General features: G+C 42.4%; 1 protein-coding gene and 1 pseudogene across 1 annotated transcript; both read right to left on the bottom strand.

Annotated features, from left to right (window-relative positions):
- Positions 1-2,038: 2,038 nt before the first annotated feature.
- On the bottom strand, positions 2,039-4,754 carry LOC104432328 (annotated as a pseudogene).
- Positions 4,755-6,195: 1,441 nt separating this feature from the next.
- Positions 6,196-14,138, bottom strand: LOC104435143 (cytochrome P450 CYP749A22-like). Its single transcript, XM_039306981.1, has 7 exons — positions 13,964-14,138; positions 13,566-13,738; positions 13,147-13,338; positions 11,131-11,355; positions 10,594-10,647; positions 10,305-10,508; positions 6,196-6,624 (listed from the first exon to the last, which is right to left on the bottom strand). The coding sequence occupies exons 1-7, from the start codon at positions 14,136-14,138 to the stop codon at positions 6,196-6,198; spliced, it is 1,452 nt and encodes a 483-aa protein (XP_039162915.1).
- Between the last annotated feature and the right edge of the window lie 1,147 nt (positions 14,139-15,285).

Raw genomic sequence — 15,285 nt, 5'->3', positions numbered from 1 at the left:
CGGGCGTCTAGTCCATCGAGTAAAGCAGTAGTTCTCTTTAGGCACAACAACTGGTTTCGGCCTGCCATGGCCTCGTTAGGAGAGCGGCATCAACTCCCGACTAGTTTGTGCACGGGAGGCCTACCTCGTCTTCAGAGCTCCTAAACGATATAATCATTCTATCATAAAACTCCCTAGCACCAACCGTCCTGACGCCACTCCAACGGACAAGTTGTGTTCTACCCTTCTGCCTCACACTCTTCACCAGATAATCCCAAGCGCCACTCACAAGTGTCACGAGTACGGGAGGATTCACGGACCATGACATTCTCCCCCACTCAATTCGCAACGCCCTCGTTGCGATCTCTACTCTGTCGCTTCCTTGCGTAAATTAACCATTGATGTGCCACTTTTGGGAATTCACATCGAACGGTCACGCTCGCCCAACAAAACAGGTTTTGCTCCATTGGTGGCCTCTTTTGATCTCAACCGCTCGGCCCTTTAGTCACTTGCGCTTTTTGGCAAGTGTGACATTTTTCGCTAACCACATCTTTTGGCAGCACCATTTCAGCCTAACTAGCATCTTGACCCCAGCAAACCAATGTAGGTTCTTTTCTTGTTGAAAACGTGACAGTAGACCTCTTCTTCGTATTCACTGATCGATCCAAGAACGTTATCCCCATTCAGCAAGGGTTCGGTTCTTCCCTAACTTGCATTCCACTTACGAGAAGCCGACTCGTCCTAGCACCCATCCACTAGGACTTATCTGCTTGACCCACACTTGAGCGAGGAGTCCGATATCCAACTTGCTCACTCACTTATTGGAGGGATTCTTACTCCGATACCACTTGTCACGGGCCGAGAGTTTTCTTGGCCTCGAAATGACTCGCAGGCGCCTAGTGAGCGGAATTCGCTAGGCCAGCCCTTTCTTCTTTAGCTGTTCCACGAACAATACGGTGAATGATTCTTCGTACGGGATCTTACCACGCCCAGCTTCGCTCAGGCGTCTAGTCCATCGAGTAAGGCAACAGTTCTCTTTAGGCACAACAACTGGTTTCGGCCTGCCATGGCCTCGTCGGGAGAGCGGCATCAGCTCCCGACCAGTTTGTGCACGGGAGGCCTACCTCGTCTTCAGAGCTCCTATACGATATAATCTTTCTATTCTAGAACGCTTATCACCAACCGTCCTGACGCCACTCCCACGGATCAGCTGTGTTCTACCCTTCTACTTCACACTCTTCACCAGATAATCCCAAGCGCCACTCACAAGTGTCATGAGTACGGGAGGATTTATGGACCGTGACACTTGATTCTAAAATTATTCATGGGAATAAGAATCAACTTTTTTTTTTTTAAATTCTTGATTCTATTCAAAATCTACATTTGGAACAAAAAAAATAGAAATTTATTCTTGGGAACAAAAATTTTACTAAATGTATTTCTGTTCCAAATCTACTCATGAGAATAAAAGAATAGAAATTAACACTATTTGGCCAACCAAACAGGTCCTTAGTCACTGCCCAAAGAGTTGCTTCCTATATTCAGTCAGTTCCATGAAACCTAAAGAATCAACTGGGTCTTGCTTGTAGATAAGATTCTTCCACTGTTTGTCTCAAAGGTGGACATAGCTGGTCCAAGGCCACTGAACTGGGCTTAGCGGCTACATGAAGCCTGGTGACGGACCGGGCCGTCAAATTGGCCTGCTCAAGCCTTAAGGGTTATATATAGAAAAGAAGAAAGTAGCCATAAGCAGACATTCTCTCAACCCCCCGAAAACGATACTTAAATGCAAATTAGGAATGTAGTGTTTTGGATGTAGGAGGCTCATCCAACAGCTGGTTCCCGGGCTATCCCACCTTGTCGGACTGTGCTTGGGGTTATGGCCTCACAACCCACACACGCGCGCTTCCTTAAATGCAAATTAGGAATGTACCATTTTGGACGTAGGAGGCTCATCCAACGGCTGGTTCCTGGGCTATCCCACCTTGTCGGACTGTGCTTCAGGTTATGGCCGGATCAGTCATCTTCCCGGCAACAACAGAGGTCATCAACCAATGGCTTATCACAATATAATAGTCACTGGAGTCTTTTTTTGGACCAGAATGGAGTTATTATTCGCCAGATGACATTCCAAATGGAGTTAAAAAGAAAAAGGGAAGAAGAACCTAAAAATGAACTATTGTGGGTTATTTCTTCAGTTCTAATGACAGTTGATGCGTGAACTACTTTTTTTGTACTCCTAAAGTGCAGGCACCTGAAACAACATTTGAAACTGATAAGAAGTCCGACTTTGCAGAATCTTTGTCCCAATTATGAAGATGCAGAGCAAGAAAAGGCACCATTAATTTATTTTGTGGTATTCTCTCCATCGCTAGATTTAGATTTATGACTCTTTTCAACTACAGCAGAAGCTGCTGATGCTGCCTTCTCCAACCCCAGATTCTGTAACTCTTTAAGGAATCCATTGACATCAGCAGGACTGATTGCATAGGGGCTATGGGCAGGACCAGGAAATGAGCCGCTCGTCACTTCTTCCTTGTATTCAAGAAGAGCTTTGTTGATAACATCCCCAACTTGGGCATACTGTTTGCAGAATTTTGGCGAGACCTGTGAAAGTTGGGGTTCCTTTACTTGAGTAAAATCAAAAGATGCTGAAAATGGGGATGGAGTAGTTATAATAAAAGAAACAGACCTTGGCATGATGAGGTGCTGGAGCATTCCAAGCAGATCATGGTATACTAGAACCTGCATCAGAGACAGAAAATTAGCCTAAATGCCCCTTCTTTGGAGTCTAGTACCATTGTGAATGAAGCTGCTACAAAGCCAGTCAGAAAATCAAAGCAGTTGAAGATAAATATAGCTGTCAGGTATGTTGGTGATGGAAATAGGCAATACAATATATAATTTGGCCTAAACAGATTTGATCATTCATTGCAGTTAGAGAAAGAAAGACTGCACCCAATGTTGCTAAACGTTACAGCAACTCTTCCCCCAATCAATTTCCCTTAGGTTTTCAACTTTATTTATTCCTAGTGCGGAGTAGGATTGATAAGAGTGAGAAAAATTTGTCCCTTAAAACCTCACAAATAAACTTAACTCAATAGATGATAAGCTCAGATGTCTTCCTATGATACAATGCTGATTTGCTCAGATGTCTCCAAGTAAATTAATGTGGTCCTATTAGAAGAGTTTTCCTAGAGCCAAAAAATCCAGGCTTCAAATTAAGTCAACGCCTTGTACTTGGAGAAGTGTGTGCTACAATAAACAAACTAGAAGATCCTTCTTACCTGAGAAAATTGACTAGGACAATCAACATAGATGGAGATTGAAATATAAATGAAATCCATAATCCAATGAAATTTAACTAGAATCCCCTGCCACATTTGTGTAGTTACTTTCAAAACCTTTACCTTTATCTTACAGCTGGTAATATGAATTTTCGACAAGCCAATTGAAATGTTCATTAGAATAGATTATGCAATCTCTTTTCACAAAAAAAAAGATAGATATTTCACCTCATGCGTGCTTAAAACCCCAATCAAAATAATGAAATAAAGGACTGACCTGACCACTGCAAAATGGTCCAGCTCCAATACCGATAGTAGGGATTTTAAGAGCTGAAGTAGCTGCTGCAGCCACCGGTGCTGGTACACATTCCAAAACAACGGAAAAACACCCTGCTTCCAGCAAAGCTAATGCAGTGTCCACAGCCTGTAAGAAGACAAAGCTAATTTGATTACAAAGCACACAGATACCTACATCTCTGAGAGTAACTTCATGAGGTCAATATGGGAATGGATGAGAAACGTACCTTGATGGCACTAGAGATATTCTTCCCCTGAGGCCTGAATCCACCAAGAACACTAATTGCCTGAGGGTAAGCCCCACATGCCCCATTACTGCAATCCCAGCTTCTACTATTGCCTTCGCAGCAGTTATTCTCGAAGGTGACCCTCCTTCCAACTTAATTGCATCCATTCCTCCTTCCTTCAGCACCCGAACCGCCGTATCAACAGCCTGTCATTCACCGAAACGCACAACTTACCATACCACGCATCTTTCGATCCCACCAATCAGCAAGTAGGGAGTTCACTCTATGCTAACTAGTGACTACCAATACGGCCACATTTGAGAACAAATCAGCAAGCCTAAGCCATCTGGACCCACAGGATAAAAGATTATAAATTATTAATTTCATACGCAAAAGGGCTTCACAAAAGAAGGGAGAATGGAACATTTACGCAAGCACCATATCGACACCCAAAACAACTTCCATCTTCAACAACTTCCTCAAACAAGACACACGTGAAATCCAGACGACGTTAAATCAAATGCCACTACCCGATTTGAACTCGACTCCTAGCTACCGAAAGGGAAGTCCGCGACGAGCAGGGGCCTCTCGGGCCTCGGCGCCGCGCGCCACGGCGCGGCAGTGGACGAGCATCTCGTCAAGGGAGATGGGGAGGGTGGTGTCGTGGCCGTGGACCACCATGGCGGCCGAGTCGCCAACGAGGCAGACGTCGACGCCGGCCATGTCGAGGTGGACGGTGGAGGGGTAGTCGTAGGCGGTGACGACGGTGATGGGCTCGCCCCGGCGGTGCCTTCCCCGGAGGCTGGTGAGGGTCACGCGCTGCGCCGGCGACTGGGGGCTGGGCCTGTCGGGGACGTTGCTCATGCAGCGGAAGAGGGCGGCGGGCAGCTTGGACAGCGCGGAGGCCATGGAGGATCGCCTGGAGATGATGGCGTCGAGCGCAGCCATTTACATGAACGAGAGATTTTTGCGTTTGGTACGTCAGCGGCGGAGAGGCTTTCTTTTATATTATCCGTTGGAACAATTTTGGTGCTCGGTAGACCCCACCGCTGCCTAGTCAAACATTCTAGGACATCATATGGATTATATACTGCTGGCTATCATATAGAAAATATTCATTAAACCTTGTGTGTGTGTATAATTATTATATATAATGATTTTCTTATCCTCCTAATTTACGTGGCTGACATGTTGATTGTCGAGCACGATGCTAAGAAAATCAAGGGCTTAGAAAAAGAGTTGAGGAGAGCTTTTGCAATAAAAGATTTAGGACCGGTTAGACAAATCCTATGCATGAGACTTACTCGTGACATGAAAAACATTAAACTTTGGCTATCCCGAGAAAAGCACATTGGAAAGGTATTGGAAAGATTCGCCACGAGTATATGTAAACTAGTAAACACTCTGCTTGCAGGCTATTTTAAGTTGACTAATGAAGAGAATCTTACGAGTGGAGAAGAAAAGAAATAGATAATGGTAATTCCTTATGCATGGGCTGTGGATGGTTTGATACATGACATGGTTTATACAAGGCTAAATATTGCTCATGAAATTGGTATTGTGAGCAAGTTTGTCTCAAATCCAAGTAAAGAGCATTGGACATATGTGAAATGGATGTTGAGGTATCTTGGATAGAGGCACTTCCAAATTTTGCTTATGTTATGGAAATGGGAAGCCCGAGTTGAGTGCTTACTTAGATGTAGACAATGTTGGTAACATTGATTCTCGAAAATTCTCATCAAGTTATTTGATGACTTTTGCAAAGGGAGCAGTTTGTGACAATTAAAATTGCAAAAAATCTGTTGTTTTGTCTACAACTGATTACTGAAAGAAGTAAAAAACTCTTGTAGATACAAAAATTCCTACAAGAATTGGGATTGAAGCAAAAGAAGTTTGTTATGTATTGTGATAGCATGAGTGCTATCTATTATGATGAAATCGATGTTGCATCCAAGATCGAAGCATATTGATGTGAAATATCGTTGGGTTCTAGAATACTTATAAGAGAATACTTGAGAAAGTCCATACCAATAACAAATGGATCCGATATGATGACCTAAACAACCTTGCCCAAGGTGAAACTTGACATTGTAGAAAAAAAGTGGGCATGACGGAACTTCCCACGTGAGGTGGAGAGGGAGGTTTGTTGGCTAGGTCCAATCTTGATTTTATTTCACTCCAAAAATTGGTTCAAAAGGTGAGACTTTTTCTTATACTTATAAACAAATCACCATCTTCTTCTACAAATGATTTGGGATAACCTCGACAAACAAAAATGGTCATTATTATATTGTGAAACCAGTATAACAAGGCAAGCTAGTTAGCAACTTTACAAGCATGATAATCTTTCATTATTGAACATTAATTACTCCTCTGTAATCTAACTGAGCACGTACGTACTCACCCTAGAGGGGATGAAGGATCACTTTCAGTCCATGTTGAGGGCGTATCATGAAGGTCTGGGTTGGCAAGTGGACGTAGTCCGGTGAGACAGTAAAGCTGTAGTGTCGCAGAATCATCGCGAGGGTGATCTTCGCCTCGGTCGTCGCGAAATTTGAGCCCACGCAGTTTCGCGGTCCCAAGCCGAAAGGGAGGAACGCGGCGGCATCGTTGCTCACGGCTCCAGCGATCCCTTCCCTGAACCTCTCCGGCTTGAAGAGATGCACGTCGTCGCCCGAGATTCGAGGGCTGTGGTGAATCGTCAGGATCGGTATGTGGAGGGCGATGCCCTGAGGAAGAACAAGATTTCCCAATGTGACCTGCCTTACGACCTTTCTAATGGCGCTAACGACCGGAGGATATAGTCGAAGCGATTCGTTAATGATCATATCTACCTGGAAAAGATTCGAAAGAGTATGTCATGAAGGTTAACCAAGTCTAGATAGATGAGGGTGCATGAACGATTAACAAAGCGTGAAAAAAGTAATGATTAATATCACAAAAAAATTCTAACTGATACATATGTGATAAATTTACATCAAATTAATTATTTGACCATTAAAAATTTCAAATTTGTACATTTTTGTTAAATTTACCTTCCATTGATTGCCGTTAAATTAGATTAATAATGTGATGAGCCTGTGATAAACGGAGGGTGCATCTATCAACTATCCAACGTACTTTACCAAAAAAAAAAAAAAAAAACTATCCAACGTAATTTAAATCACCAATTTGACGGTAAGATTTAATGAAGACGAATGGAGAGTAAGGGCGTTACAAGTATATCAGTTTGAGATTTTTGATGGAAAATTAATGGTTTGGAATAAATTTTTCATAGTTGTACCAATTTAGAAATTTTTATGATATTCACCCAAAAAATAAACCACATTAACAGTTGGAAAATTAAGGCCGTTTGCTCTTAGTAATTTCACAGTATCTTGTTTTCGTGCACCCCAATCAGTTGGCGCAATTTGCACAGGTCACAGCATGCAGGATTTGGTTCCACTTTATGCTGTGATAATCCAATAGTCAGCACAAGCTTTTGATTTGAGTGAAGGATGAACTGACAATAAACAGATGGAGATCTCCCACAGAAAATCTAAATGTTTATTACAAGAGTCGAAAAATGGTCCCGCCTTTTCTTTATCCAGTTACTAGGTTGAACTAGCATCAAACGAGATGAATATCAATCTAGCCCAACATTTCATTATACCAAAGAACAACCAAGAAGCAAAACCAAAGGTCTTTTAGGGCACGTTTGGTAACGTTTCTATTCCTGGGAACAATTTCTTATCAGAAATTCTTTTTTATTATGTTCCTGGAAACAATTTCTAAATATTTTAAGCCGTTTAATAACTGTCGAAAATTTCAAGTTTTAGAATAGAATTATGTTTGGTACCGTGTTCAAAATTTATACTCCAAATCATTTTCTTTTAATTTATAAATAATTTATTACCTTTTTTCCTTTTTTTTTTCTTTTTTCTTCTTTTCATTTTCCCTTTCTTTCTCCTATTCTTCTTCTTCAAGTGGCCGATTGCTAGTAGGCAAGTTGGTGACCGGCCGGACGAGGGCCGACGACCTTGGTCAAGCCTCGCCGATGGTTGGGGGAGGCCCGCCGAGCCGAGCTTGGTCTGGCAAGGTCGAGCCTTGCTAGTGGCTGGGCTTGCCTCCAGTGAGCTCGCCGGATCGGTTGCTGGTGACCGGTGGCGGTGGCCAACAATGGATGGCAATCACGGCGGTGAGTGGATGAAGAAGAAGAAAATGGAAGAAAAACAAGAAAAACAAGAAAAATAAAAGAAAAATAGAAAATAGGGGCTTGATTCTAGAATTGTTCTCGGGAATAAGAATCAACTTTTTTTTTTACTGATTCTATTCCAAATCTACTTCGGAACAAAAAAAAATAGAAATTTGTTTCCAATAAATTTTTTTACCAAACACATTTATGTTCCAAATATACTCCTAGGAACAAAATAATAGAAATTAACACTATTTGGCTGGTTACCAAATAGGATCTTAGTCACTGCCTAAAGGGTCGCTTCCTATATTCAGTCAGTTCCATGAAACCTGAAGAATCAACTAGGTCTGGCTTGTAGATAAGATTCTTCCATTGTTTGTCTCAAAGGTGGACATAGCCGGTCCAAGGCCACTGAACTGGGCTTAGCGGCTACATGAAGACTGGTGATGGACCAGCCCCTCAAATTGGCCTGCTCAAGCCTTAATGGTTATATATAGAAAAGAAGAAAGTAGCCATAGGCAGACATTCTCACAACCCCCCAAAAACGATACTTAAATGCAAATTAGGAATGTACTGTTTTGGACGTAGGAGGCTCATCCAACAGCTGGTTCCAGGGCTATCCCACCTTGTTGGATTGTGCTTGGGGTTATGGCCTCACAACCCACACACGCACGCTTCCTTGAATGCAAATTAGGAATGTACTGTTTTGGACGTAGGAGGCTCATCCAACAGCTAGTTCCCGGGCTATCCCACCTTGTCGGAGCATGCTCGGGGTTATGGCCGGAGCAGTCATCTTCCCGACAACAACATGGGTCATCAACCAATGGCTTATCGCAATATAGTAGTCACTGGAGTCTTTTTTTTGGACTAGAATGGTGGAGTAATTATTTGCCAGATGACATTCCAAATGGAGTTAAAAAGAAAAAAAAATGGGAGGAGTGCACTATTAGTGCCATAACTTATGTACGGCGCTCACTTTGGTGCCAAAAGTTTATGTCAGATCACTTAAGTGCCAAAAAGCTTGAAAAACGCTCATTTTGGTGCCAACTCTGATCTGGTTGGCCGGAAATCCGACGTACTTTTTTATTAATTTTTTAAGCTGATGTGGCACACTGGAGAGTATAGTCATCATTTAAACAACAAAACAACGCCATTTTGTGTCTTTCCCCCAAATTCAAAACCCTAAATCTCCAAACAACGCCATTTTGTGTCGTCTTCTTCCCCGAAGACTGGTTCATCCTTGAAGAACAACAACAGCGACACCAGCAGCACACCAACACAATACTAATAGTTTTCTAGAAAAGAAATCATGCACTCACCTCCGCCCTCCTGTAATAGTTTTCCCTCATTTTCAATTACCTTGTCGACCTTTCAAATCCCTGAATCTTAGCCCCACCACCGCATTTTCCCAAATAATATCGTCGGGCATAGAGGAAGTGCGAGCTCAAAGAATCTTCAGAAGCACGAGCGATCTGGCCAATGGTAGCCACGAAGATCTAGAACACCATGGAGGTCGTTAGCGAAGCTAGTTGCGATGACGGTGGCGACCAAGGCCCCGCCATCCCCTCCTCCGCCCTTGCCATCGACACCTCCCTCTCCCTTGGGATTTTCTATTTGTTTTTTTTTCTCTTGTCTTGCTGTGGCAAGCAAATACTATGGAGGTTGAGGGACAGCGGCCAAGCGATGGCTGTCGAGGGAAGGCGGCCGAGCGACGGTGGCCGAGCGACGGCAGCCGAGCAACGGCGGAAAAAAAAAATCCTAATTTCAATCCAAAAAAAAGAAATCCCCAAATGAGTTAAACGGCGTCGTTTTTGTGAGGCCATCCATGTAGGATGGCAAAACGACATTGTTTTCTTAAGGAGGACCAAAAACGACGTCGTTTAAGGCATTGTCAATCTTTTTTTTTTATTATTAAAAAAAAGCCACATGATCATTTTGGCTGGAATCTTTCGCCGGTGGCACCAAAGTGATTGTTTTTCTTCTGATTTGACACTTAAGTGATCCGACGGAAACTTTTGGCACCAAAGTGAGCGTCATACACAACTTATGACACTGATAGAGTACTTCTCCTAAAGAAAAAGCGAAGAAGAACCGAAAAATGAACTATTCCGAGAAGATGTTGGTTATTTCTTCAGTTCTAATGACTGTTGATGCATGAACTACTTTTTTTGTACTCCTAAAGTGCAGGCACTTGAAACAACATTTGAAACTGATAAGAAGTCCGACTTTGCAGAATCTTTGTCCCAATTATGAAGATGCAGAGCAAGAAAAGGCACCATTCATTTATTTTGCGGCATTCTCTCCATCGCTAGATTTAGATTTATGACTCTTTTCAACTACAGCAGCAGCTGCCGATGCTGCCTTCTCCAACCCCAGATTCTGTAACTCTTCAAGCAATCCATTGGCATCAGCAGGACTGATTGCATAGGGGCTATGGGCAGGACTAGGAAACGAGCTGCTCGTCACTTCTTCCTTGTATTCAAGAAGAGCTCTCTTGATAACATCCCCAACTTGGGCATACGGTTTGTAGAATTTTGGCGAGACCTATGAAAGTTGGGGTTCCTTTGCTTGAGTAAAATCAAAAGATGTTGAAAATGGAGATGAAGTAGTTATAATAAAAGAAACAAACCTTGGCATGATGAGGGTGCTGGAGCATTCCAAGCAGATCATGGTATACTAGAACCTGCATTAGAGACGGTAAATTAGCCTAAATGCCCCTTCTTTGGAGTCTACTACCATTGTGAATGAAGCTGCTACACAGCCAGTCAGAAAATCAAAGCAGTTAAAGATAATCATAGCTGTCAGGTACGTGGGTGATGGAAATAGGCAATACAATATATAATTTGGCCTAAACAGATTTGATCATTCATTGCAGTTAGAAAAAGAAAGACTGCACCAAATGTTGCTAAACGTTACAGCAACTCTTCCCCTAATCAATTTCCCTTAGGTTTACAACTTTATTTATTCCTAGTGCGGAGTAGGATCGATAAGAGTGAGAAAAATTTGTCGCTTAATACTCACAAATAAACTTAACTCAATAGATGATCCTTCTGTAAACAGTATGCCCAAGTTGATACACGAGTTAACCATATGCTGTCTTGTGATTTATGCATAACAAGATTTGAGTTAGAACAAAGCATGAAGAAAGCAAACCACATAGGCATACCGTTTTGAGTTTCATGATTCCTTCATGGTTGGGATCTTCATTGCCACATACATCGGTCACCTCTTTTCTCGCCTCCTCTTGCCAATCCTTGTGAATTGCAAGGAAAAAGAGCGTCCAAGTGAGGGTGGAATTCGTAGTTTCCTGTCCCACGAAATAGAACGTCTTGCACTCGTCCACGAGATCATCGATCGTGATTCTCTTGTTCTTGTTTGGATCATGATAGGCCTTCAGAAGAGACCCTAAGAAGTCATCCTGTAGTCATCCATTTCTCCCGTGTTCACATTCTCTTTTCACTCCTCGATTATCCCTAACACCGCATAGTGTATAGCCTTCTCAAGTCTCTCAGACTTGATATCATCACTCATTTTCCATATCTTTTTACAGAATAATAGGAAAAAACAAGAACTCGTGATTCGACTTTTGAACCAACCTGAAATTAGCACTGAAACTCTGTTAGAGAGTATATAAAATTAAGTTTAGGACACACTGGAGTGCCAAAACTTGGTACGGAGGGACACTTAAATGTCAAAACTTCGAAAATGTACACTTAAGTACCAATTTCGGAGTAAAGTGGATCACTTAAGTGCCATTCTAGCCAAATTGCTGACGTGGCAATTTTCCGGCAAGTTGGGTGCAAAACAGCGTCGTTTTGCTCGGCGACGTGGCGAGAAAAATGCAAAAACGACGTCGTTTTGTGTCGATATGTAAATAATTAATATAAAAATTAATTAAATTAAATATAAACTTAATTTTATTTAAAATATTCTAAAAAATAAAAAACTTAAAATTAAAAAATCTAAAATTAAAAAAAAAAGGGAGGGGGAGCTAAAGGGGGCGGTTGAGGGCCGAGCTCTCGCCACCGCCGCCAGAAGAGCCAGCGACAGAGTGGGGAGGGTTGATCGGGGTCGCGGCCCTCGGCCGATCGGCGGCGAGGGCCGCAAGCCCTCGCCCGGATCTAGGCAAGGGCTTCCGAGCCCTCACCGCCCCCGCTTGTTGTCGTGAAGGGCCAACGATGGTGGGGGAGCATCGGCCGGGGTTCTTGGGCCCCGGCTAGGGGCCGGTGATGCCGATCGGCGCGGCGAGGGCCCGCGAGCCCTCACTACCTCCTCGCTGTTGCCGGGAAGGGCCGGTGATGGTGGGGGGAGCATCGGACGGGGTCTCCGAGCCCCGGCCAGGGGCCGACGACGCCGGGCTGACCGGCGGCGAGGGCCCGCAAGCCCTAGCCCAAATCGCGACCCTCGCTTAGATCCGGGAGGGCTCGTGAGCCCTCGCCGTCAGTCGGTTGGGGCCGGTGAACCCGGCCGACCCTCCCCACTTCGTCGCCGGCCCTTTCCGGTGGTGGCGGGGAGGTGGTGGTGACAAGGGCTCGGCCCTCGCCCGCCCCCTTCACTCACCCCCTCCCCCTCTTATAATTTTAGGTTTTTTTTTTTTAAAGTATTTTTAGAATATTTTAAATAAAATTAAGTTTTAATTTAATTTAATTAATTTTTATATTAATTATTTATACATTAGACACAAAACGACATCGTTTTAGCATTTTCTCGCCACGTTAGTGAGCAAAACGATGTTGTTTTGCACCCAACTCGCCGAAAAATTGCAACGTTAGTAATTTGGTCGGATTTTGGCTGAAGTGGCACTTAAGTGATCCACTTTACTCCGAAACGGCACTTAAGTGTACATTTTTTTAGTTTTGGCCCCTTCATGCCAAGTTTTGGCACTTGGGCTGTTCTTCTGCCATATAAAATCATAAATCTCGTTGATAGCTGAAACATTGTCACAATTGATGCATGAGAAAGAGGAATCGTATTATGGCCAAACTATATCTCATTTTGAATGCAAATTTTTTTCAAAAAAACATTGTCATCTTGAAAAGCTATTGCCCTTTATAATGAAAACAATTTGTCGTGAAATATTTTTCAAGTGAAAAACAGTTTTGTTCGAAATACAATATTCGCAAGAAATAATAAGTTTTTACCTGATTCTGGGAAGTCTTAACTTGAAAAGATTTCTGGATACAACAATAGTCAACTCGCTCCAAATTTGGGAAATCTTTCTCCCTTCCATGTAGCTGCTTCCGAATGCTGTCCTGGAGATCACATCCGATGTGATCGTCGCAAACTCTTTGAACAGCTCGACCTCTTTGGCTTCTAACTTCTGCCATCTCTCGAGCAGCGTGTGAACACTATCCACCATTGCTGGAATCATGCCCTGCATATTCACAATTTAGGATACTGCAGCAACTGTTCTCATGCATGTTCTAACTCAGATCTTGTTATGCATATATGACAAGACAGCATATGGTTAACTTGTGTATCAACACGATGTAACAAGTTTTCCTCATGTGTCTGCCATTTGGCACGTCATAAAATCATGAAGTATCTAACCCAGATTGACTGAAACCCAAGTTCATGCCAGATGACAGGATAGAAAACTACCTTCAAGCTTTCCCCGTAGAAGGCGAGATGCGCCAACCTACGTTGCCTCGCCCATTTTTTGCCTTCGGTCGCCACAAGTCCGTCACCAAGAATCTTCTTGACGTCCTCTGGGAATTCTGGCTTTACATATGTTTTATCTCTGTTGTTAAGTACCTCTTTCACTAGCTCAGTGTCTGAGATAAATAGGAAAGCTTGAGGACCATACCAATGCAGGTAAATTCCCCCTACAAACCGTATGAAGGCATGGCTTTAGCAAGAGCTCGAATATAAAAATAATTTAAATGCAATAAGGTTACGCTAGATCGACCTACACGACTTATGACCAAGTGTATGTTAATTCTATGTTATATATTAATCAATAGAGTAGTTAGATAATATAAAAGTAGGACCTAAGTTACCATATCGTTTATTCCACTTGTGAATGTGAGGCTCAACGGTGGATAAAATCTCATGAGAGACATTCGTCATGGGCTCGTTCGTCTTCATCATGAAGTCCTTCTTCAACTTGGATATTTCCTTGGTGCAGCCGTGGATGAACTTGTAGGGAGGACCTCTGATGCCTTGTGAAGCCATTGCCCTTTGAACTCGAATGGATTCCCCCCATAGCTTGTGAAGCAATTTCGTAAGAATTGAGGAAAGAAACGAAACCAAAATGCTCAACAAGAAACCTAGAAAATCCATGGCTAATTGGCTTATTCCAGAAGTTGAGAGGCCAAAAGGAAAATTTCTTATTGGGGGACATGATATCGAAGTGCCCATTTTACAGCCACTTCATTGAGTGACTTGTTGAATTTCGTGTTGGTAAAAAAATTGAAATTGCAACACCCCCACATTTATTTTATTTTATTTCATTTCGGTCCGTCGACTTTGGCGGCTTGACTGGACAGAGATGTAAATGGAGGTGGTTACTCCAAGATCGTCTTTTGCTTGACTCAAGCTGCTGCCCCTTTGGGAGATTTCAAACTTAATATTGAGATGGAAAAGTAAAGTATTCTTTTGAAGATTTTTTTTTTCCGAATATTAGGTGTCTAGTCATTTCCAAGCATTGTAACAATGTTAATTATCTGTGACAGCTCTGAGATTTTAGCAACTTAAGTATATTGTCAATAGATATCGAGTATGAAAGTCCGATAGCACTTGCAAAATGAATCGGTTTCTCCGAAGATTTTGCGACAACATCGATGAAATCATATTACTCTTCCAATAAAAATAGAAGATTCAATGGTGTAGTTAGATCTTTTGCACATTTTAATGAAATTCATTTCCACTGCCAACGCGACAAGCTATAGATTTTCGTATATTGTGCACTCTAATAATTATTCAAAGATCTAGCACTGTTAGAGCTCCTTTCTTTTTCCATCGGAAATTTCATTTTTGCATGTTGTATTGTCATTATTCACGCAGGCAGTGCTGGTGCGCGATGGTTGGACATAAGTGTAATATTTTCATTTTCATAAATTTTCTCTAAGTGCGAACGTCCTTTCGTTTAGTCCATTTCGCAAGAGTTGATAAAGTATGCAGATGTAGGTCCAATTTCTAAAGCTAGAACACTATCAGTTGTGAAAACAAGCGATTGAATAATTAAATAAACAAAACAAGATAATAAGTCAGATACTTGAGTTACGTTGTCCGATCGGTATAATGCACATCCGTAGGAAGAGTAGCTCAATATACCATTATAAATCCAGTAATGTAATAGAGATTACGATAACACTTGAAT

This window comes from Eucalyptus grandis, chromosome 2, assembly GCF_016545825.1.
Source record: "Eucalyptus grandis isolate ANBG69807.140 chromosome 2, ASM1654582v1, whole genome shotgun sequence".
Classification (NCBI taxonomy): Eukaryota; Viridiplantae; Streptophyta; class Magnoliopsida; order Myrtales; family Myrtaceae; genus Eucalyptus; species Eucalyptus grandis.
Note: the sequence above shows the minus strand (reverse complement) of the source record. Positions and strands in the feature narration are given on the sequence as shown.